General features: G+C 45.9%; 1 protein-coding gene across 2 annotated transcripts in view; it reads left to right on the top strand.

Annotated features, from left to right (window-relative positions):
* cdh7a (cadherin 7a) overlaps positions 1-25,825 on the top strand; it is a 173,882-nt gene that overhangs the window by 127,402 nt on the left and 20,655 nt on the right. For both annotated transcript variants that reach the window (XM_078541099.1, XM_078541100.1), the window contains 2 exons: positions 5,737-5,873; positions 21,318-21,439. In XM_078541099.1, the coding sequence (XP_078397225.1) occupies positions 5,737-5,873; positions 21,318-21,439 (259 nt within the window). The remainder of the gene's footprint in view (positions 1-5,736; positions 5,874-21,317; positions 21,440-25,825) is intronic.

Here is a 25,825-nt window from a genome sequence, read left to right on the forward strand (position 1 = left end):
GCCTTCTGTGGTAGAGAATTCCACAGGTTGACCACCCTCTGAGCGAACAGATTTTTCCTTATCTCAGTCCTAAATAGACTGCCCTGTATCCTGAGACTGTGGCCCCTGATTCTGGACTCCCCATCAAGGGCAAACATCCTCCCTGCATCCAGTCTGTCTAGCCCTGTTAGAATTTTATACGTTTCAATCAGAACCCCTCTCATTCTTCTAAACTCTAGTGAATACAGGCCCAGTCGAACCAACCTCTTCTCATACAACAGTCCTGCCATCTCCGGTATCAGCCTAGTGAACCTTTGCTTCACTCCCTCTGTGACAAGTATATCCTTTCTTAGGTAGGGAGACCAAAACTGCAGGTGCGCAATACTCCAGGTGTGGTCTCACTAAGGCCCTGTATAACTGCAGTAAGACATCCTTACTTCTGAACTTAAATCCTCTTGCAATGAAGGCCAACATACCATTTGCCTTCCTAATTGCTTGCTGCACCTGCCTATTTACATTCATTGGCTGGTGTACAATGACTCCCAGATCCCTTTGTGCATCAATATTTCCCAGTGTATCACCATTTAAATAATACTTTGCCTTTCTGCTCTTCACACCAAAGCATATAACTTCACATTTATTCAGGTTATACTGCATCTGCCTTGTGTTTGTCCACACACACAACTTATCTAAATCGCCCTGAAGCCTCCTTGCATCCTCCTCACAACTCACAATCCCGCCCAGTTTTGCGTCATCAGCAAACTTGGAAATATTGTATTTGGTTCCCTCGTCCAAGTCATTTATATATATCATGAACAGCTGGAGTCCAAGCACTGATCCCTGCGGTACACCACCAGTCACCACCTGCCACCCAGAAAAAGACCCATTTATTCCCGCTCTCTGTTTCCGGTCCGTCAACCAATTCTCAGTCCATGCCAGTATATTACCCCCAATCCCATGTGATTTAATTTTGCCCACTAGCCTCTTTTGTGGGACCTTATCAAAAGCCTTCTTGAAATCCAAATACACCACATCCACTGGTTCTCCCTTATTTATTCTACTAGTTACATCCTCAAAAAACTTCAGTAGATTAGTTAAGCATGATTTCCCTTTCATAAACCCATGCTGACTTTGTCTAATCCCATTAACGCTTTCCAAGTGTTCTGTTACCACATCTTTTATAATAGACTCTAGCAGTTTCCCCACTCCTGATGTTAGGCTAACTGGTCTGTAATTCTCTGTTTTGTCTCTCCCTCTTTTTTTAAATAGCGGGGTTACATTTGCCACCCTCCAATCTGTAGGAACTGCTCCAGAGTCTATAGAATTTTGGAAGATGACCACTAATGCATCCAATATTTCCAGGGACACTTCCTTTAGTACTCTGGGGTGTAGATTATCAGGCCCTGGGGATTTTTCAGCCTTTAACCCCATTAATTTCTCTAGCCCCATTTTTTTTACTAATATTGATTTTCTTGAATTCTTCTCTCTCACTAAACCCTTGGTTCCCTAATATTTTTGGGAAATTATTTATGTCCTCGTTTGTAAAGACAGAACCGAAATATGTGTTCAATTCTTTTGCTATTTCTTTGTTCCCCATTATAATTTTCCCTGTTTCCGATTGTAAGGGACCTACATTTGCCTTTGCTAATCTTTTTCTCTTTACATATTTATAGAAGCTTTTACAATCAGTTTTTATGTTCCTTGCAAGTTTACTTTCATACTCCATTTTCCCCTTCTTGATCAATATTTTTGCCCACTTTTTGCTGAATTCTAAACTGCTCCCAATCCTCAGGCTTGCTGCTTTTTCTGGCAATTTTATATGTCTCCTCTTTGGATCTAAAACTACCCCTAATTTCTTCTGTAAGCCATGGTTGAGCCACCTTTCCTGTTTTAATTTTTGCACCAGACAGAAATGAATAATTGTTGTAATTCATGCATACCTTCCTTAAATATTAGCCATTGCCTATCCACTGTCAACCTTTTTAGTAAGGTTCCCCAATCCATCATTGCCAACTCGCACCTCATACCCTTGTAGTTCCCTTGATTTAGATTCAGGACACTAGTTTTGGATTCAACTTCTTCAATCTCCATCCTAATGGACCATTTTATGGTCACTCTTCCCCAAGGAACCCCGCACAACAAGATTGTTAATTAATCCTTTCTCATTGCACAATACCCAGTCTAGGATAGCCTGCCCTCTAGTTGGTTCCTCAACATATTGATCTAAAAAACCATAACATGCACACTCCAGGAAATAGTCCTCCACTGTATTATTGCTAGTTTGGTTTGTCTAACCTATATGTAGATTAAAGTCACCCATGATTACAGTTGTACCCTTATTGCATGCATCTCTAGTTTCCTGCTTACTGCCTTTCCTTACATCTCCATTACTGTTTGGGGCTTATAGACAACCCCCACAAACATTTTCTGCCCCTTGGTGTTTCTTATCTCCACCCAAACAGGTTCCACATCATGATTTTCCAAGCCAATATCCTTCCTCACTATTGCATTGATTTCCTCCTTTACTAACAATGTTACCCCACCTCCTTTCCCTAGTTGTCTGTCCTTCCTAAACTTTGAATACCCATGGATGTTCAATTCCCATCCTTGGTCACCCTGCAGCCATGTTTCTGTAATTGCAACTATATCATAACCATTTATATCTACTTGCGTTGTTACTCCATCTACCTTATTGTGAATGCTCCGTGCATTAAGGTACAATGCCTTTAGGCTTGCCGTTTTAACCTGGTTAGTCATCTTAGCTTTATTATGCACTATGACCCCATTTGTTCCTTGCCCTTGTTTTTTCGGCCTTCCACTTTTGCTTCTTACTTTTCTGTCTTTCGTTTCTATCGTTGTTTCCCCCTCCTCTGTCTCCCTGCTCAGGTTCGCATCCCCCTACCGTTTTGATTTGGTGGCGTAATGGTGATGTCACTGGACTAGTAATCCAGAGGCCCAGGCTAATTATCTGGGGACATGGGTTCAAATCCCACCATGGCAGCTGGTGGAATTTAAATCCAGTTAATAATCCGGAATTGAAAAACTAGTCTCAGTAATGAAACCATTGTCGATTGTCATGAAAACCCATTGGGGAGGAAATCTGCCATCCTCACCTGGTCTGGCCCACACGTGACTCCAGACCCACAGCCCTGTGAACTGGTGTGGAAAGCCACTCAGTTCAAGGATAATTAGAGATGTGCAGCAAACGCTGGACTTGCCAATGACGCCCACGTCCCATGAAAGAATAAAGATAAAAAAGGCCAGTTGCGGTAACACAATGTTCAGCACCATTCATGACTCCTCAGATACTGAAGCAGTCCATATCCAAATGCAGCAAGACCTGGATGAAACCCAGGCTTAGGCTGACAAGTGGAAAGTAAATCCACGCCACACAAGTGCCAGGAAATAACCATTCCCAACAAGAGAGAATCTAACCGTCACACCTTGACATTCAATGGCATTACCATTGCTGAATCACCCACTATTAACATCCTGGGGGTTGCCATTGACCAGAAACTGAACTGGATTAGCCATATAAATACTGTGGCTACAAGAGCAGGTCAGAGACTAGGAATCCTGCGGCGAGTAACTCGCCTCCTGACTTCCCAAAGCTTGTCCACCATCTACAAAGCACAAGTCAGGAGTGTGATGGAATACTCTCCACTTGTCTGGATGAGTGCAGCTCCAACAACACTCAAGAGGCTTGACACCATCCAGGACAAAGCAGCCCGCTTGATTGGCACCCCATCCACCACCTTAAACATTCACTCCTTCCAACACCAACGCGCAGGGGCAGCAGTGTGTACCAGCTACAAGATGCACTGCAGCAACACCCCAAGGCTCCTTCGGCAGTACCTTTCAACCCCACAACCTCTACCATCTAGAAGGACGAGGGCAGCAGACACATGGGAACACCACCACCTGGAAATTTCCTTCCAAGTCACTCACCATCCTAACTTGGAACTATATTGCCGTTTGTTCACTGTGGCCAGATCAAAATCCCGGAACTCCCTTCCTAACAGCAACCTTCCTACACCACATGGACTGCAGTGGTTCAAGAAGGCAGCTCACCACCACCTTCTCAAGGGCAACTAGAGATGGGCAATAAATGCCAGCCTAGCCAGCGGAGTCTGCATCCCATAAAAGAATCAAACAAAAACTCTGGAGAAAAACTATTAGACCGATTGAAAATTAAATTGTTTTGTTTTCATTTTCTACTAACATTGCGACTTATTGATTGTGAAAAGAATGGAGATGGGGTAACTGAGGCAGTTTGATTAACAGTTAACATTAATCCAATTGGGTAACAAAAGGTTTGCTGCTTTTCCAATTGGTGCAGGATGGGTGTGCCTCTGGAGAATGGACCAGTGACGCGAATGTGATCTACACTCAAAACACTAACCTGTCCATCCTCCCCATGGATACTGCTAGACTTACTGTGTGTTTCTAACATGTTCTGTTTCTGTGGACAAAACTGATAGAAAGCTTAAAATACTGCGGATGCTGGAAATCTGAAATAAAAACAGTAAAACCCAGCAGGCCTGGCAGCATCTGTGGAGAGAGAAGCAGAGTTAACGTTTTGAGCCCATTTGACTTCTTCAGAGTTGAAGTGGTGGTGGATTTTATACTGTTTGGGAGGGAGTGGAGCAAGAAAGAAGGTCAGGGATAGGCGGGAGCTAAGGAGAGATTGACAAAGATGTCATGGATACAAGACGATGGGAGTGTTAATGGTAGTGGTAAAGAGTAAAGAAGGTGCTGATAGTGGCATAAAGGTAAGATAGCAGAGGGTGTTAATAGCAGAACAAGGGTCAGCACTATGTGAAGCACAATATAAAAACAAGTGACAGGTGGCACTGTGAGGGAGGGGAGGTGGGGGAAAAATAATTTAAAAAATGAACAAATCAATAAAAGTCTAAAACTGTAAATATTGAAATAAAATTTGGATTTAAAAAGGGGTCAAGATGGAGGAGAGAGTTCATGATCTGAAGTTGTTGAACTCAATGTAAAGTCCGGAAGGCTGTAAAATGCCTAGTCGGAAGATGAGGTGCAGTTCTTCCAGTTTGCTTTGGGCTTCCAGGGAATGTTTCAATGAAGACTCAAGGCAAACTGGAGCAACAGCATCTCATCTTCCGATTAGGCACTTTACAGCCCTCCGGACTTAACATTAAGTTCAACAACTTCAGACCATGAAATCTCTCCTCCATCCTCACCCCTTTTTTTAAATCCAATTTGCATTTATTTATTGTTTTAGTCTTTTATTGATTTAATAATTTTTTAAATGCTTTCTCCCCAGCCCCCATTCCTCCCCCCGACAGAGCCACCTGTCTCTTGTTTTTATATTGTGTTTTCACAGAGCACTGACCCTTGTTCTACTATTAACAACCCCTGCTAGCTTACCTTTATGCCACTATCAGCACTTTCTTTACTCTTCACCACTACCATTAACACTCCCTTTGTCTTGTGCCCATGACATCTTTGTCAATCTCTCCTTAGCTCCCACCTACCCCTGACCCTCTATCTTGCTCCGCTCTCGCCTAAACAGCATAAAATCCACCACATCACATTACTACTTCTCTGAAGCTCTGACAAAGAGTCATATGGACTTGAAACGTTAACTCTGTTTTTCTCTCCACAGATGCTGCCAGACCTGCTGAGTTTTACCAGCATTTTCATGTTTTTCTTGCAGGTAGATAGCTTCTTTGAATGAATTGAAATGATTGAGGAATGTAAGACTATCACTTTTAACTTTCCATCCAGATATTCTATAGATCGCAACACAGACCTGGAGCGATATTTTAACATTGACGCCACCACGGGAGTCATTACCATCGCTAAATCGCTGGACAGGGAGAGAAGTGCGGAGCACAACATTACAGTTTTAGCGATGGAGAGCCGTAAGTGACTTCCAGTGTAAATCCTGGAATGACTTGCATTTATATAGCACCTTTTACATCCCCAGGAAGTCCCAAAGTGTTTTATAGCCAATGAAGTGTCGGCACCATTGCCATATCAGTAACGTGGCAGGCAATTTGTGTGAACAGTTTGCTGCCACAAGCAGCAATGAAATAAATGATAATGTGGATAGCACGTTCAGAGAGGTGGTCACACTGAAGCTCAGGAGCATGGAGGCAGAAAGGGAATAGGTTACCGCCAGGCAGGCCAAGAGAACCAGGCAGGTAGTGCAGGAGTCCCCTTGGGTCTCGCTCATCAATCAGCTTTCTGTTTTGAATTGCGATGAGGGCCTGTGGTGCTTGGCTCTGACTGCACTCCTCCGAGGAACATGCTAGAAACGCACAGTAAGCCTATTAGTATCCATGGTTCCTGGGAGGAGTGCAGTCAGAGCCAGGTTTGTAGCACCACAGGCGGCTCTGCTGTACAGGAGAGGAGGATGAAGAAAGGAACAGCAGTAGTGATAGGGGATTAGTTAGTTAGGGGAACTGTGGCCATTTCTGTGGCCGTAGACGTGACTCCAGGATGGTATGTTGCCTCCCTGATGCCAGGGTCAAGGGTGTCACAGAGCGGCTGCAGGACATTCTTCTGGGGTGGTGGGGGAGGGTGATCAGCCAGAGGTCGTGGCCCATGTTGGTACCAGTGACTTAGGCAGGAAATGGGATGAGGCCCTGAAAGCAGATTTCAGGGAGCTAGGAAGGAGATTGAAAAGCAGGACCCTCTAAAGCAGTAATCTCAGGATTACTCCTGGTCCCACGTGCAAGTGAGTATAGAAATAAGAGAACTGAGTGATTAAACACGTGGCTGGAAAGCTGGTGTAGGAGGGAGTGCATCAGTTTTCTGAGGCACTGGGACTGGTTCTGGGGAAGGTGGGATCTGTACAAGCCAGATGGTCTACACCTGAACAGGACTGGGATGAATATCCTCGCAGGGAGATTTGCTAATGCTGTTGGGGGAGGGTTAAACTAGATGGGCAGGGGGCTGGGAAACTGAGGACACATTCAGAGCAGGGAACTGGAGCAGAGATGGAGAATTAGTGATTGACTTTGAAAGACAGAAGCAGCACAGATGAAAAGGTGTACAGCAGAGGAATTTGGCAGTGTTAAAAGGGAAATATGTAAATGCAAGGAGTAAAGCAAATAAAGCCAATGAGCTGAGGGCACAGACACATGACAGCATGATATCATCACTATAATGGAAACTTGGCTTAAGGAGGGGCAAAAATGGCAGCTCAACATCCCTGGATATAGAGTTTCCAGGCAGGATAGGGAGAGGAATAGAAAATGGTTGGGGTGTAACATTATTGTTTAAAGAATCAATTACAGCTGTGAGGACGGATGATATACTAAATGAAGCATTAAATGTGGCCATGTGGGTTGAGCTCAGAAATAAATAAGTGGCAGCTACACTGCTAGGAGTGTACTGTAGACCCCCAAATGTCTGAGTACACAAACAATAGGGCAATGATAGTTCGAGACTTCAACTACCATAGAACCATAGGACCACAGAAAAGTTACAGCACAGAAGGAGGCCATTCGGCCCATCTTGTCCATGCCAGCCCAAGGACACCCAGGTGCCCTTTCTAATCCTACCTTTCTGCACCCGGCCCATAGCTCTGCAGCTTACAGCACTTAAGGTGCAGATCCAGGTACTTTTTAAAAGAGTTTAGAGTTTCTGCCTCTATCACCAACTTGGGCAGCGAATTCCAGACACCCACTACCCTCTGCGTAAAAAAGTTCTTCCTCATGACCCCCCTACATTTCTGCCACTTATCTTGAATCTATGTCCCCTGGTTCTAGAATTCTCCACCAAGGGAAACAATTTTATCCTGTCCACTCTACCTATTCCACTCATAATTTTGTACACCTCAATCAAGTCACCTCTCAGCCTTCTTTGTCCTAAGGAAAATAACCCCAACCTATCCAATCTCTCCTCGTAGCTACACATTCCTAACCCTGGCAACATTCTTGTAAACCTCCTCTGTACTCTCTCCAGAGCTATTACGTCCTTCCTGTAATGTGGTGACCAGAACTGCACATGATATCAATACCCGAATATCAATTGGGTTACGAACAGTGTGAAGGTCATAGTGGGCGCAAAATTCTTGAACTGCATTCAAGAGAACATTTTCAGCCAGCACATAACAAGCCCAACAAGAGGGAGCACAATTCTAGACATAATATTACATAAGAAATATGAGCAAGAGTAGGCCATTTGCCACTCAAGCCTGCCCTGCCATTCAATAAGATCATGACTGATCTGCCCCAGGCCTCAACTCCACTTTCTTGCTAGTTCCTCGTAGCCCTCAACTACCCAATATTTCAAAAATCTACCTACTTCCTCTTTAAAGTGATCTAGCCTCTACAACTCTCTGAGGTAGAGAAATTCAGACATTCACTACCCTCTGAGAGAAGAAATTCCTTCGCATCTCAGTTTTAAATGAGCGTCCCTTTATTCTGTAACTACGTTCCCTAGTTCGAGATCCCCCTACTAGTGGAAACATCTTCTCAACATCTACCCTGTCAAGCCCCCTCAGAATCTTGTACATTTCAATAAGATCACCTCTTATTATTCTAAACTGTAATGAATAAAGGCCTAACCTGTTTAGCCATTCTTGATAAGTCAACACCTTCATCCCAGGAATCAGCCTCGTGAATCTCTTTTGAACTGCCTCCAATGCCAGTATATCCTTTCTTAAATATGTAGACAGTACTCCAGGTGCTGCCTCACCAACACCCTGTACAGTTGTAACAAGATTTTCCTATTTTTAAATTCTGACCCCCTTGTAATACAGGCCAAAATTCCATTTGCCTTCTTAATTACTTGCTGCACCTGCATGTTAACTTCTTGTGTTTCATGCACAAGAACACCCAGATCCCTCTGTGCTGCACTGTTTTGGAGTGTCTCTCCATTTAAATAATAGCCTGCCATTTGATTTTTCCTACCAAAGTACATGACCTCACACTTTCCTACATTAAACTCCATCTGCCAAGTTTTTGCCCACTCACTCAACCTGTCGATATCCCCTTGCAGATTCCTTATGTCTTCATCACAACATGCCCTCCCACCTATTTTTGTATGATCAGCAAATTTGGATACATTACACTCTGCCCCCTCCTCCAAGTCATTAATATAGATAGTAATTAACTGAGGCCCTGGGACTGATCCTTTTTGGACTCCACTAGTTACATCTTTCCAACCTGAAAAAGACTCATTGATCCCGACTCTCTGTCTTCTGTGTGTTAATCAATCCTCAATCCATGCTAATACATTACCCCCAATACCGTGAGCTATTAGGAAATGGAACTGGGCAAGTAGATGAAGTAGAATTGTGCGACCATTTTGGAGATAATGACCATTATACAGTTAGATTTAGCATCATTATGGGATCGGACAAAATAGATCAGGAGTAAAAGTTCAAAACGGGCTAAGACAAATTTTACAAAGCAGAGAGGTGAGCTGGCAGGATTGGACTGAATACAGCGAACGGAAGAGAAAACTGTCAAATCAGTGTCGGGGCATTCAAAAGCGAGATTCTCGGGGCACAGTGTCGACATGTCCCCACAAAGAGAAAGGACGGTACTGCTAAATTCAGAGCCCCCTTGTTATCCAGAAGCATACAGGGTACGATAAAGCAGGAAAAGAAAGCTCATGACAATCACAAAAGACTTAATACTGTAGAAAGCCTAGAGAAGTATAGAAAGTACAGGGGTGAAGTAAAAAGTTAATTAGGAAAGCAAAGAGAGGATATGACAAAATCTTGGCAGGTAAAATAAAAAAAAAAGTTTTTTTACCAGGATATTCAGAGTAGGAGACTAACTAAGGAAAAGGCAGGGCCTATCGGAGATGTACATGGTAACTTGTGAGTTGCAGAAGATGTGGGCAGGTCTCTCAATGAGTACTTTGTGTCTGTCTTCACTAAGGAGAGGGATGATGCAGACATTCTAGTTAGAGGGGGAGCGTGAAATATTAGATACAATAAGCATGGTGGCAGAGGAAGTATGAGAAGGACTGGCATCCTTGAAGGTGGATAAGTCACCAGGACCAGGTAGATTGCATCCCAGGCTGTTACAAGAAGCCAGGGAGGAAATAGCAGATGCTCTGACGATCATTTTCAAATCTTCACCAGATACAGGGAAGGTATCAGAGGACTGGAGGTCTGCGAACGTTGTGCCATTTTTTAAAAAGGGATGCGAGGGATAGGCCAGAAAATTGTAGGCCTGTCAGCCTAACTTCAGTGGTGGGCAAATTATTGGAATCAATTCTGAGAGAAAGGATAAACTGTCATTTAGAAAGGCTCGGGTTGATCGAGGACAGACAGCATGGTTTTGTTAGGGGAAGATTGTGGACCCAATCGTCCCAGATTTGCACTAAGTGTGGTATCAGGCGGGTAAAACAATGTTTTACCCACCGGCAGGAATGGCGACTTTTCGCGCTGTATTGTCCCAAACCCGCCACATTAATTATGCATTCCCGGGAAACACGCCTTTTCCATGGCGTCTGGGCTCTCATTCACCCGCCACACCATCACCTCGCTGCTTCATCACGCCGGGCACCATAATTAAAGTCCAGCCGCGCACACACACCTCAGTGCTTCCAGCGCAGGACTACTGCAAGGAAGATGTCCATGAAAGGCAAAAAGACTGCAGCTCCCAGGTTTAATGACACGTCACCGGAATGCCTTTTGGATGCCGTGGAGGCCCGCCACGATGTCCTTTACCCCCGCTCTGGCCGCAGGGTGGGCAGTGGCATGACCAGCCAGGCCTGGGAGGTGGTGACAGCGGTGGTCAGCACCATCGTCCTTCAAAAGAGGACAGCCATCCAGTGCCGCTAGAGGATGAATGATCTCCTGCGTTCAACCAGGGTAACTCACTCTACTCACCACTCTCAACTCACACACTCACAAACTCATCACACATCCACAGGGCCTTCACTCACTGCTGGTTCAAGGGACATCTCCATTCACTCTCTCACACTCACCTTCATTGCTCCACCGTGCCCTTGGGACCATTCATCACACACACACAGGCCAGGCATACTTATCATCTGACCTGGCAGGCGTCCTGCTTACACTCTCTCCATCTCTATTCATGCAGGACAAGCTGGCACACAACAAGAGGAAGAGGTCACAGACTCATGGAGGAATGCCTGAAATCAAGGTCCTCACGGACTTTGAAAACACAGTCATCCAGCTGGCCGGTGATGATCTGGACCGGTCCTGTGCTGACGATGAGGTCGGCGGTGCTCTACCAAGTGAGGGTCCTTCAGTGCAACATCCCTCAGACAACCATGCTGTGAGTGCTGTGTTCTGCTTCACAGGCCACTGCCCTGCACTAATTACCTGCCCTTGTTTCCGCAGGCACATCTGGGAAACAGCTGATGGAGTCCACAACCCAAGGCCTCCAATCATGCCCTGAGGAAACCTCTGAAGAGGAATCTGAAGGCACCCTCCTTGAAGTCCCATCACAGCGCTCACCCACACCCTCCACCAGCGCAGAGACACACACCTCAGTGGGACCTAGCTTTAGAGTAGCCTTGGGATCACAATCTGGTGAGCACATCGTACTGTCTGATCCAAAGCAGGTGGCGGCAGGAACTTCCCAGGTGCCTGACACCCAGAGGACTACTGGGGTCCAACGATTTACTGAGTTAGAGTCAGATGAGGAGCCTCTGGACTCAGACATGCCTCAGTTGCTGGACCTGTAAAGAAAAGCTTGGGGACATCAGGAAGGGATGGTCGCTGCACTCCTCAGATTGCAAGGCACGATGGAGGAGTCCGTGTGCCTTCAGGCTGAGGTGACAGCGCCGGCATGCCAATGCACCGAGGTCAACACTGGCAGGATGGCAGCTGCCATAGAGCTCTTGGTCTAGGACGTCGCTCCTGCACTGCTGCGCGGGCTCAACTCCATCACTGTTGCCTTAGTTGGCCTTAAAAAGCGCGTATGCGAGAGGGGTGCGGGGCAGCTCGATCTCACTTCAGCTACCCCTTCTCCTCAAGGAGTCAGCCTGAGGCCTTCGGGTGCCCATAGGGAGGAGGATCAGCAGGTGTACCCCAGGGCCATCCATCCAGGCGACTCCGAGAGTGTCCGGCCCATCTGAATCCCCAGCAGCTCCAGCTCCACAGGTCGAGGAGGGTGCCACTGCCACACAACAGAACCTTGAAAACAGGCCGGGGCCCTCCAGGTCTCGGCCCTCCAGAGGACGCCTACCAAGGTCATCACAGACAGGGTGTCACAGTCAGCAGGCTGCCTCCACCTCCACTGTGGATGGCCAGGGAGCACCAAGACCAAGTGGCAGGGTAAGGAAGGTTAAGAAGATTTAGTTGCACAGCCTGGGCACGGATGTTAATCACTTGAACATACTGTTCACTATTGTCAATAAACTCCCAAGAATGTCCCGCTGCTTATGGCTCCTTGTTCTGATGAGCAGTGTTGTCGTCATTCAGCTGTGAAACCTTTCTGTGCAAGATGAAGGCAGATGCCTCGGTCCAGGGCCTCTTCCCTGTGCTCTGTGCAGCCTTCAGACCACAGTGATGGTCCAGCCTCACACTCCATCGACACATTACTGATGCCTGCACCTCGATGGTGCTTGTCATTGCTGCCGGAATGTCGTGGGTAGGCATCACAGAGTTCCATCATTCTCTCTGTGTGCTCTCAGCACCTTTAGGATGGGGCTGACCCCCATCTCTTCAGCATCTGTGACCAGTGATGCTCTGCTCCTGAAGGGATCAGGTGCAGAAGGCGGACAAAGGATCAGATGTTTTTAAAATTTCATGGCTGCGTCTCCATGATATGACCCTGATCACAGAGCGCAAGCGATCTGCCCTCAGCCAGACAGGAGTCAGACATTCTCATAGGCTACGTGAAGATCTATGGAGTGTCCTCGCTGCATGTTGTCATCATCCTCCCGCAGTCGAGCAACTATTAGGGCCTCCACTGCATTTTCATGACAGGAGCATTACTACAGAGGGTATGTGCATGCCATAAGCCACAATGGAGTCAAACATTCATAGACGCTAAATGAGGATCTATGGTGTCTGCTTATTACATGTTGTCATCATCCTCCACATACCTAGGAGCTATGAGGGCCTGCGGAGCATGTCTGCCTCATCTGGCTAGTGCGAGGGCCTCATCGCTGTCTTCGTCGCCTTTGAGGACCTCCACACCCTCATCCTTGTCTCATCAGAGGAGACCTCCAGCTCCTTCATTTCCTCCTCAACCAGCACCTCTCCCCATTGTAGCACCAGGTTGTAAAGGCCGCAGCAGGCGCCGATGATGTGTGACACCCTCTGTGGACTGTATTGCAGGGCTCCACCAGACCGGGGTGCCATTGACTGCACTCACGTGGCGCTCAGATCTCCATCGCAACAAGTGATCAACTATGTCAACCGCAAGGGATCCCATTCGCTGAATGTGCAACTGGTGTGCGACCACCAGAAACGTATCCTGCAGGTGTGTACATGGTTTCCAGGGAACACAAACTCATTTTCAGCATCCCAATGGTCTGCTCCACCAAATTGCAAGTTGCAGCATGAGCCTTCACTTATACCTTCACTCCGTTACAGTCTGAGGCTGCCGCACGGGTGTCATCAGCCACATCCTCTGCGGGTAGCCCTTGTCCCTGAGGAGCATCAGCCACATCCCTACCCTTGTCCCTGAGGAGCCATCCCTGTAGCTTCTGTGGACATTGCACAACTACAGGGATCAGAGACCGACTGAGAATGTAGGAGCCATGCATGCTCCCTGGAAACTGTGTGCACACCTGCAGGATATGTTTCTGGTGGTCGCACACCAGCTGCACATTCAGCGAATGGGATGACTTGTGGTTGATATAGTTGACCACTGGTTGCGATGGAGATCTGAGCGTCACGTGAGTGCAGTCAGTGGCACCCTGAGTTCTAGGTGAATCCAATCACTCTTGCATCCTGGCTGTCTTGGTACCGGGCAAAATGCACAAAGTTGTGTGCCCTCGCAAAGACGGCATATGTGATACTGTGGGTGCATTTGTGGGTGGAGGTTTGTGATATCCCACAGAAGTCACCTGTGGATCCCTGAAAGGGCTCAACTGGCATAGAAGTTGAGTGTCATGGTCACTTTCATGGCCAACGACAGTGGCTGCCCTCTATGTTCCCGTAGCACCAAATCCTGCAGTAGCTGGCAGATGAGACCGACCAGTTCCCTAGACATGCGCAGTATTCGGCGACACTGGTTCTCGATCATCTTCAGGAATGAAAGGCAGCATCTATAGACCTTGGATCTAGCTAGGCACCGACCAGTGACAGCTCGCTGTGGCTCTTCAGTGGCATGTGCGGGAGCCCCAGCCGCCCCTTCTTCCAGAGAACGCTACTCCTCCCTCTGCGCAGCCAGGCGCCACAGGTGTTCTCTTCGCCATTGTCCTCACTTTCTGTAAGCCTCAAGGCATATAGCTAGGCCACCAGGCTCCATGACTCTGATGTACTTCTCCTGCAGGATGAAAGAGATAGACACATGGGTTAGCATGGGTATACCAAGAAACTGTCTTGGTTAAGTCTGAAAGCCCCTAATGCATCCCGGAGAGTGCTGGCCACCACTTGGATGGCCAGAGATTAGTGGGCTGCATGGCTGCCTGAAACCCCACCCAGCTCTGCCCCATTCCACCTGACCAACTGGTGGCAGCTTTGCACGCAGGCATTCTCCCAACTCGCACTGCAAGGCTGCACTGTTAGCTTGAACCAAGGGGGAGACTGGTCCAAACCAGGATGCTGACATTGCAAGGAGCTGTGAGCACCTCCTCCAGTGACTGCTCCACGGCCAGCTTTAGCAAGGAGATTGTACAATGTGCCCAGTTGTGCAACTGTTCTGCAGTCCACTAAAATGCTCATTGCTTTGGAGTCTGTGCCTGAGGCGTGAAAAGCTCTGGAGCATTTGGTAGCACTTTCATGCCTCTGTGTTGCTTGAGTGGGCAGAGAAGCTCGTGGCCCGACCCCAATCATATCAATGTGGCTGCATCTGAACTGTCTCAGCTGCAGAGGAATGGTCACTGGTGCTTCCATTGCCCACCCTTGCTTGTGCGCTACCTTCAACCACAGGGCAGCCTGTGCCCACCCCCACCCTCCCCCGGAAGTTCAAGGGGTGACCCAGGTGAGCGCTCCGCAATGTTAATGTGTACTCACCTCCGAGTTCCCCTCAAGGTGCAGCCTGCCAAGTGCATGCCTTTTATATGCTGTTGTGAAACATGTCACCGTGCGATCACACCGACATGGGCGAACAATCCAGCGGAGGGGGTGGGGTTGGGGGCGTGGGGGGTGGGGTGGGGGGGGGGGGGGGGGAGGGTCAGTTCCAGTGGGCTGGCCTTATAATGATATACTGATGTATTATAATGAGGTTCCCAATGACTGATGGTGGGAAACGCAGCCCACCATCGGCGAGCGGAGTGGATGATCGCAAGCTCGTTTCACGAGATCATGAGACTGATTTTTGGCCTTCTCGCCATCTTGTCTGCTCTCGCCACTGAACACGCCTGATGCCAGCGGGCATGGAAAATCCCAGCCTGTGTCTTTCTAACTTAATCGAATTTATTGAGGAAGGAACGAGGAGGACTGATAAGGGTAGTGTAGTTGACGTTGTCTACATGAGTTTTAGTAAGGCATTTGACAGTCTGCCACAAAAGTGAGATCCCATGGGATACAGGGGAAGGTGGCGAGCTGGATCCAAAATTGGCTCAGTGGCAGGAAACAAAGGGTAATGATTGATGGATGTTTTTGTGAATGGAGAACAGTTTCCTGTGGTGTTCCACAGGGCTCAATGTTGGTGCCCTTGCTGTTTGTTGTATATATTAATGATTTGGACTTAAATGTGGGAGGCATGATCATGAAGTGATGACAGATGACATAAAAGTTGGCCATGTAGTTGATAGCGAAGGGGATAGCTGTCGACTCCTGAATGATATCAATGGTTTGTTTGAGTTGACAGAAAAGTGACAAATGGAATTCAATCCGGAAAAGCATGAAGTAATGCATTTGGGGAGGGCAAACAGAGCGAGGGAATACTGAATAAATGGGAAGTTATCAAGAGAAGTTGAGGAAGTGAGAGGCCTCAGGGTGCATGTCCACAAGTCCTTGAAGGTGGCAGGACAGGTGGACAACATGGTCAAGAAAGCATACGGAATGCTTTCCTTTATTGGGCGAGGTATTGAATACAAGATCAGGGATGTAATGATGGGACTGTATAAAATGCTGGTTAGGCCACAGCTGGAATTTTGTGTACAATTTTGGTCATCCCATTACATGAAGGACATAATTTCTCTGGAGACAATACAGAGGAGATTTACAAAAATGTTGCCAGGGCTTAAAAATTGCAGCTATGAAGAAAGATTGTAAAAGCTAGGGTTGTTTTCCTCAGAACAGAGGAGGCTGAGGGGTGACCTAATTGAGGTATACAAAATTATGAGGGGCCTAGATAGGGAAGACAGGAAAGACCAGTTTCCCCTAGCTGAGGGGTCAATTGCCAAGATTTAAGGGGATTGATAGAAGGATTAGAGGGAACATGAGGAGAAACTTTTTCACTCAATAGGTGGTATGTTTCTGAAATTCACTGATCAAGTTGGTGGTTGAGGCTGCAATGCTCAACTCATTTAAAAGGAACCTTAACCTGCACCTCAAGTCCTGTAACCTGCAAGGCTACAGGCCAGGCGCTAGAAAGTGGGATTAAAATGAGTGGCTAGTTTCCTTTTTACTCTTTTTTGGCAGGCACAAACACAATGGGCTGAATGGCCTCTTTTTGCACTGTAACTTTTCTATCATACTATGTTTTTAGTGATGTTGGTTGAGGAGTAAATATTGGTCGGGACAACAAGGAAAACCCCTCTCTGCTCTTCTACCAAATTATGTTCTGATATCCTTTATGTTCATCTGACAGGGCAGACGGGCCACGGTTTTAACGTTTCATCTGAAAAACAGTCCCTCCGACAGTGCAGTGCTCCCTCGGCACTGCACTGGGAGTGTCAGTCTAGATTTTGTACTCAACTCTCTGAAGTGGAAATTGAACCCACAATCCCTTGACAATTTGCCAGTTCATTAATGAAAATGGCTTTCTATTCTTGTTGTGTAATGAACTGTAAAGACAAGATTGTGTTATGAATTGAAGAATGCAAAATAAAATGACAGCAAAATTTTATAAATATGTCAATTAAGGAAAAAAAAAACCTGATGATGCTTTTCAATACTGTTTCTGCACACTCTCTTAATGAAAAGTCATGTTCTACTGTGATTGATAAGTTTGCTGAAACAGTTTCTACCCTTTCGGGGGATATAGAGTCTTCAAACTAAGTCAAGAGTCCAAAAAGCTGCAAGAAAGACATCAACACAATACCATTTCTTATTTTGTTATTATTTCTTTACTTTTGTTGGGGCAGGAGTTCTGCTTTGGTACATGATCCTGGCCCATTTTTGTGTACTGGCCAGTCCATATATATATTATATATACATATAGATATATAATATGTGCACTGCGGGTTCCAGGCTAGATTCCCACCAACTGATCTTTGGCACCAGAAGAGGTGAGAGGCGAATGCAAAAGAGCAGAAAAGCCCTCCGAGCACTTATCTGAATGGTTTGGCTAAGACCAAGTCTTCCAGCAGGTCAGAAATTGGAGTGACTGGAGACTACTACTAACTTGAGCCTTCCACGCCATCCAGGGACTTAGGAACTGTGGATCTTTAGTCCTGGGGAATGACCGGAGCATGGTTAGGATGCGGAACTTGCTTCTGAATCGCTGAATGTAGGTGCATTCAAGGGGTAGTTAGATAAGCATACGTGGGGTGAAAGGAATAAAAGGATTTGCTGATAGGTTGAGATGAAGTGAGGTGGAGCAATAACACTGGCATGAATCAGTTAGGCCAAATGCCCTGTGCTGTAAACTCCGTCAAATTTTACTGCTTGGAACTGATGGAAACTGGGATCCATGGTGTCGCCACAATATCACAGCCAATCAATTGGAGGTTGCATCAGTTTGGAATTCCCACTCGCTTTGAGCTTCTGTTTACTTGATTGAAGTGGATACAATAGGAGACATCTTGGTTAGCTGCATTAAGTATACAATAGCGTAAAAGACAACAGGCTGGATTTTACCCTCCCCCGCCAATAGTTTTGAAGGTGGGGTGGGTGGGTGGTGGTTCTCATTAAATCCAGCAGGTACTGCCCAACACCTACCGATGACACCTGTCCCCATTGCAATTATACCAAGGGTGGCCCACCTGCCAATGGAGGCCCTTAAGCAGACAATTAATGCCAACTTAAGGAACTTGCCTTGCCGCCTCTGGGATTTAATTGACGGCGGGAGAGGCCCACAACAAGTGGCCAGTCCGGCAGGTTTCCCTGAGTGCATAGGGGCGGCCCCTCCCCACTATTTTACTTACCCCCTGGTTTCCCTCCCCCCATAGCCTCTCAAACCACAGCACCCCCCACCACCCCCCCACCCCCACCGCCATTCCCCGGCCTCACGTCATTAGGGCTTGCCAGCTTGGCACCCAGCAAGACCCCAAAGTACTTAGCCAAATCCTGATTCAATGCCGCACAACCCTGCTCCAAAGCGCTGGAGAACTTCCGATTGGCTGGGAGCTCTCTGAGGCAGGACTTCCTGTGCCTGAGGAGCGGAATCCAGCCCTACAACTCCTCGGAACTAAACGTCAAGTGTACAAACTCCAAGCTATTCTACTTAAACTTGCTTCCCAGAGAAAAAGAGATTGCTCCACTTCGGAGACTCCGATGATGAATAGGTTTGTTCCTTTCAGTGCTTTTAACTTTGAATCAGTTTGTCATTTTGTCACCTACTTAATCTGCACCCGAACATCGTGCCAAATTACCATGTAATGTACAGAGAAAAGCTGTTGGTATTCATGTTTTGCAAGCTTGAAGCACAGGTCATTACTTTTCCTCAGACAATGTAAAAAGTTTCTATTTACTGTTCTGGATGTCAAGTCTCCTGCCCAAAGCCTGCACTCAAATAATAAACTTAAATAACAAATTCTCCATTGACTGGATTTCGTGCTGAACCTCTTGTCTTGCCCATAAATAGCAATTACTTTGGCTGCCCAGCTGTACTGGGTTATCTGTAGCGAGGCAGTGATGCCTCTCCATGCGTCTATTTCTTGCACAGTACAGGGCCCGGGGCTTTAACTGACACCTGGAGAGCTAGTTCTACCTACCACCCTTTATGATAAACTCAAATTTTCTTTGACCCAAACCTCTGATGGTTGACCTGCAACTGTTGCTGTCTGGAAGTCCTCTCCAGTGTTCCAGCATTGCTGTCAGATGTGGTTCTGAGACTGGCAGTATTGCTGGTTCATGATAGATTGCTGTTATAATTGACACCCAACTAACAGCTCCTAGCATGGGGCTGCTAGTTGACATTTTTATAACCTTAGAGAGCTAACTCCTTTGATCTTAGTGGACTCAATGTATTTCACCTGCCACTCATGCTGGGATGCTTTCCATGTGTTTTTCTTATTTCTGGCTTGAGTAGCAATGGAACTATTAATGAGCCTATTTCAGTCCCAGGGAATCCGTTGTCCATGTTGTCTTAACCCACTCCTTCACTTAATGTTTTTCTTTTTACGAATTGACCTGGGTTACATTTTGGAGCTTCTGAAACAAAATCTGAAAACGAATGTGGGAGAGGGGCGATTTTGTCCCAAGCCACCCATCAGGAAACCAGCAGGATTGGTTGTAACCTTGGCTTCATACCCCCTTGAAGCAAAAGGAGGGTAATATTGGGTCATTTCAGAGGGCAGTTAAGGGTCAACCCCACTGCTGTGGGTCTGGAGTCATATATAGGCCAAACTGAGTACAGAGAGAATATTTCCTTTCCTAAAGGACTTTAAGGTACCAGATGGAGCTTTTGCGGCAATCTGACAGTTTCATGGTTGCCATTACCGATCTGGTCTTTTTATTCCAGATTTATTTATTAACTGAATTTAAATTCCTCGGTTGCTATAGTGGGATTTGAACTCATATCTCACAGATCATTTGTCCAGGTCTATGGCCCTGGTCTATGTCCAGGTCCAGGTCTTCCTATGATTCTATAAATGCTGGAAAGTGGGATTAGGCTGGGTGGCTCATTTTTCAACCGGCGCAGACACGATGTACCAAGCGGCATCTTCCTGTGCTGTAAACTTTCTATGGTTCTCTGTATTTACTGGAAATGTACACTGGCAAGTAGGTAAATTGGAGCACTCAGATTTCAGGGGAAGGTTTGTCCTTCTGCCAAACAGCAGAAGGGCTGCCGCTGGCTGACATTTCTTTGGAGAAAAGGAAGCTCCTGCTCTAGAAATTGGTAAACAAAGGCTTGGAGTTGCTGTTAGAGGGCACCTTTGGGAAAATGAACCCAGAATGCAATCGACACTGCGGCGGGTTTGCCAAGGCGAAACTACATCCTGGTTTCCACGCCAACTCCTTCGCATCCACCTGAATGTAAAATCTCCCATGGACCAGCGGAACTGAGCACGCAATTGAATGAAATGGATTATTGACTGGAATGGGGTCAAAGGGACCTCGAGGTTACTGAATTAAACCAAACTTGAACCAGATATTTATCCATGCAATTGCTGCAGTTGAAGAAACAGATCAATCAGTGGTTTTAATTGTTTGCTGTGTTATGGGGTCCTCACCAAGAGCAGATCCACTGAATTTGAGCTCATTGAAACTGAGTTTAAAATAATTTAAAGCAATTTATAGTAATCGGAACCTTGGTATGAGAGGCAGGCCTGAGTGAGGCTTCGGTTAACAGTTGCAGGCTAGTAACAGTGGATTAATGTGACCAAAGATGCCTGTGCGCCCGAGGTCCTGGGCACAGCCACAAGTGTGCACAAATCAGCAGAAATGGGCCATGCTGACCTGGGGGAGCAGGAGGTGACCAGCTTTGTGGGTGGAGATTGCTTCAGGTTAATTGACTTTAGCACCAGCATAAAATGTTGTAGATGCTCAAGCTAAGTGCTTATGGGGTGTTATCTTTTTAAATCTTTGTATGATTTCAGTCAATTCTGCCTGCATTGCAATGATAACTGGGCACAGAAACTCCAGGCCATGGTATTTTGGATTACAGTGAAGCATCTTGGATAGGGTGCGTGAGCTGTTTAAAAAGGGCACAAAGGATATGTGACTCAGGTGTTAGTTTTTCTGTTCAGTCTTATGATTATTGTAATCCTGGGAAGTAATTAAAGTCACACTGGGCCAGCAGTCTGTGCTTATGCTATCACTTTTCAAATGACTCACTCTAATTTATTCTGCTATTTTCTAAGCTTTTTCTGTTTCTGTTTGCATGATTAGAAATGAGCGTTAAAAAAAAGAAATCTCATGAAAATAAAGTAACGATGTACATTAATCTTCCCTTGACTGTGTATTGTACTTTGTACAGAGAACCCAGTGCAGATTGGAAGGGGCCTTGTTCTCATTAGCTTGGTGGATGTCAATGATAATGCTCCTGAATTCCCAATGGAGTATGAAACATTTGTGTGCGAAAATTCCAACCATGGCAAGGTAAGGAGCTGCCCCAAATTACATTTATATGACATTCAATCTGTTCAGGGAATGTGTTTGCATGGGTATACATGCATATATCTTTGTTCAGCTTGATGTTAGCTCGACTCATTTGGTCGCACTCTCACCTTTTGACAAAAGCTTGTTCCCTCTTCAGGCTCTGAGCTGGTAACCCTGTGGGAAGAGAGTTCTAGTTTTCCATTGCTCCTTGTGTGAAGAAATGCTTCCTGACATCATCCCTGAACAGACAAGTTCCAATTTTAGATTATGCCCCCTTGTTCTAAACTCTCACATTAGAGGAATTAATTTCTCTCCATCCACCCTATCAACTCCTTTAATCATCTTAAACGCCCCAATTAGATCACGTGTTAATCTTCTATAGTCAAGGCAATACAGACCTGGCCTTTGCAATCTGTCCCTGTAACTTGACCATTTTATTCTTTTCAATGCTCTTTAATTGATACTATTACCTGTTGTGATAATTCTGTTTAATATGAGTAATATATACGTAATGATAAGGAGGTTTTGTGGCGCAATGGGTAGTGTCCCTCCACCTGAGCCAGAAGCTCCGGGTTCAAGACCCACCCCAGGATTTGATGGCCATGGAAAGTGCATCCATCATGTGGCCAAACAGGCTGAGCTACCAAACTGCATATCTTTCCAAGATGTGCCAATGGCAGGTGGTAAGAATGAGAGAGATTCCTAGTGATGGAAAGAAAGTTGGAGTCTCAACCATCACTATCCATAGCTCCAGACTACAGCGTGCGTGTGACAGTACCTGTTGCCACAGCAACTCGGATTCCCTGGCTGATCTGTAGCACACCACCACCATAAGGCGATAAATATTTCAGAAGCACATCTGTTGTGTTGCATGATTCTTATTTTAACACCACCCTGACAAGCAGATTCTGAAAGATTCCATTCCCTGTGTAAAGTCTTTGTTGACCAGGAGTGAAGGTCAGAGAATTAGGGCCAGAAGTTGGCGTGCTCTTGATTCCCCGATTGTTAAGCCGAAGCTGTGGGGGAATCAGGAACAAAAGCAGAAAATGTTGGAAACGCTCAGCAGGTCAGGCAGCGTCTGTGGAGGGAGAAACAGAATTAACCTTTCAGATCAATCCCCTTTCATGGAAGAAGTTAGAGATTTGAGTTTATAAGCAAGTGCCGAGTTAGGGAAGAAGTTAGGTGGGGGTGGGAGTGGTAAGAATGAGAACAAAAGAAGGGAAGGTCTATTGGAAGACCAGCGTGATTAAATGATGAAAGGGTTAATGATGCAAGGCAAAAAGGGGATGTTAACGGGACAAGTAAAAACATTTAAAAAATGCTCCCCATGGAAGTTTAGATGGCAACAACAGAAACATTACCAGCATCTGCTTTGCATGAAAATGGGAGCATTAGTTATTCTGGTTAGGGAATGTTAGAATTTTTAAGTCAGAATTTCATACAATCCTTTAAAAATTAGGCAGAAACTGGTCCCACAATCCATACAAATTGCTTCCAATCAGCATGTAGATTGTTGGAAAAGGCATACTGCAGCTTTCAATGATTTCTCCTGAATGACTGTTGGATGCTTCATGACTTTGACATGAATACAAAAAGCTATAATTAGATTAAATCACAGGGCATTGTGGATACATGATAGCAATTTAAATGAAAAAAATACAGCTTTGCAGCAAATTAAAAATTAAAATGCCAAATGGAAGAATGGAGCTGCCTTTAAAAATTCCAAGGAGCATTTATTTGCCATCATTCCAATTAGAATACAAATAGTCCAAAATACAGACTAGGAGAGACCGCTCTAATTTAGTTCGTGTGAAAGCTCCATTATATGCCATATGCACGGCTACCCACCAAATCAATTATACGACTCCATGAAGACAACTAATGGAAGCTTGATTTAATATTCTTTGCGTTGACAAAGAAAAACACTTATATAGCCCCTTTCTTGACCTAAGGACACCCCAAAGTGCTTAACGTTTGAGTGCAGTCGCTGCTGTAACGTAGAAAATTTGTGCACAGCAAGATCCCACAGACCGCAAAGTGATAATGACCTGGTAACCCAGGGCCAGGATTTTACAGCCCCTCCTGCCCGGGGTGGGGGGTGGGGGAGGGGGGAGGTGGGGGTATGACAGCCCCGCCGAACTGAATGGAGGTTTAAATGGCTTGCCGCATCCGGCAGGGGGAGACACCCCGCGGTGGGGCCATAAAATCCTGGCCCAGGTTTTTTTTTAAGGGTTGGCAGATGTTGACAGAGAAGAGCAGATCAGTGCAAGTGAGCAGGCTGTGGCAAACATTTCTCCTTTGTCCAATGCTATCTTATTCCTGTTTTGGCTGTTTGTGGGGCACTGTTGACAAACAATGGTTCCTCCGTTCGTTAGCATAACAAGAGTCAATGCTCTACACAGTGTAACTGGCAGTGTAAAGAAGCACTTTGAGGCTCCTCATTCTGATGAGAAGAGCCCAGTATAAATACATACATTATCAAGAAATCAGATGTCACCATCAGAGGGCATTAAATTTTGTCTTACACATAGGAATTTCACTACAAATCCTCCCTTGTTTTGTGTCTCTGCAATCATCAAGATTTATTTTGTGAGTTATCTTCCCAGTTATATCTGCCTTTGTCCCTGTCCTGCTGTTAGCACAGATTGGGGATTCAGCACAGGAGGAGGCCATTCAGTCCATCAGGCCTATCTTTGGTGGCACTATCCAATTACTCTCACTCTGCTGCTCTTCCCTCAAAGCCCCACAAAGTTTTCTCCTTCACGTCTTCATCCAATTCCCTCTTAAAGGTTAATATTGAATCTTTTTCCACCACATTTTCAGCCACTACATTCCAGATCGTTGTGGAAACAAAAAAATTCTTCATCTTGCCTCTGGTTCTTCTGCCAGTTACTATAAACCTGTGTCCTTTGGTTCTTGACCCTCCTGCCAGTGGAAACAGCTGGTCTATGGTTATTCTTGAATTTGGACGCTTCCATGGAATCTCATTTGATACTAAGGAGAACAGCACCAGCTTCACAAATCTCTCCAGATAACTGAAGACCCTCATCCCTGGCATCATTCCAGTAAATCTCTTCTCTGCACCCTTAACAAGACCTTGACATCCTTTCTAAAGTGTGCTTCCTAGAATCCCAAAAAGATAGAAGCACTGGAGATCCAAAGAGACTTGGAGGTCCAGGTACGCAGCTCATTAAAATGCCATGAACAGATACAGAAAATAACCCAAAAGGCCAATTGAATATATCTAGAGGACCAGAATACAAGGGGGTAGGAGTTACACTTCAGCCATGCAAAGCCCTGGTTAAATCACATCTGGAGTATAGTGAGTAATTCTGGACTTCACACCTTAGGAAGGATATATTGGCTTATGAACATAAGAAATAGGAGCAGGATAGGCCATTTGACCCCTCAAGTCTGCTCCACCACTCAAGATTATGGCTGGTCTTCTGGTGGCTTAGCTCCACTTTCCTTGCTATTTTTTATTCTTTCAATGGATATGGATGCCATTGGCAAAGCCAGCATTTGTTGCTCATCTTTCATTGCCCTTGAACTGAACATTTCAGAGGGCAGTTAAAATTCGACCACATTGCTGTGGATCAGGAGTCACATGTAGGCCAGACCAGGTAAAGATGGCAGATTTCCTTCCCTGAAGGACATTAATGAATCAGATGGGTCTTTATGAAAATTGATGATTGTTTCATGTCTCACCATTACTGAGACTAGCTTCACATTCCAGATTTATATTCCAGAGGCCTGTACTCCAGAGCCCTTGACTCCCTTGTGAATCAAAAATCTTTCTAACCTCGGAAGGAGTGAATCTAGATTTACTAGAATAATACCTAGCCTACAACAGTTTTTTAAATTCTATTCATTCATGGGATGCAGGCATCGCCAGCAAGACCAGCATTTATTACCCATCCCTAATTGCCATTGAGAAGGTGGTGATGAGCAACCCGTTCTTGAACCACTACAGTCCATGTGTTGTAGAAGCACCCACAGTGCTGTTAGGAAGGGAGGTCCAGGATTTTGGCCCAGCGACAATGAAGAAACCATGATATAGTTCCAAGTCAGGATGGTGTGTGGTTTGGAGGGGAACTTACAGGTGGTAGTATTTCCATGCATCTGCTGCCTTTCTCTTTCTAGGTGGCAGCAGTCATGGGTTTGGAAGGTGCTGTCAAAGGAACCTTGGTGAGCTGCTGCCCTGCATCTTGTAGATGGTACACACTGCTGCCACTGTGCATCGGTGGTGGAGGGAGTGAATGTTGACGGTGGTGGATGGGGTGCCAATCAAGCGGGCTGCTTTGTCCTGGATCATGACGAGCTTCTTGAGTGTTTTTGGAGCTGAATTCACCTAGGCAAATGGAGAGTATTCCACCACACTCCTGA

This window comes from Cetorhinus maximus, chromosome 4 (genome assembly GCF_964194155.1).
Source record: "Cetorhinus maximus chromosome 4, sCetMax3.hap1.1, whole genome shotgun sequence".
Lineage (NCBI taxonomy): Eukaryota > Metazoa > Chordata > Chondrichthyes > Lamniformes > Cetorhinidae > Cetorhinus > Cetorhinus maximus.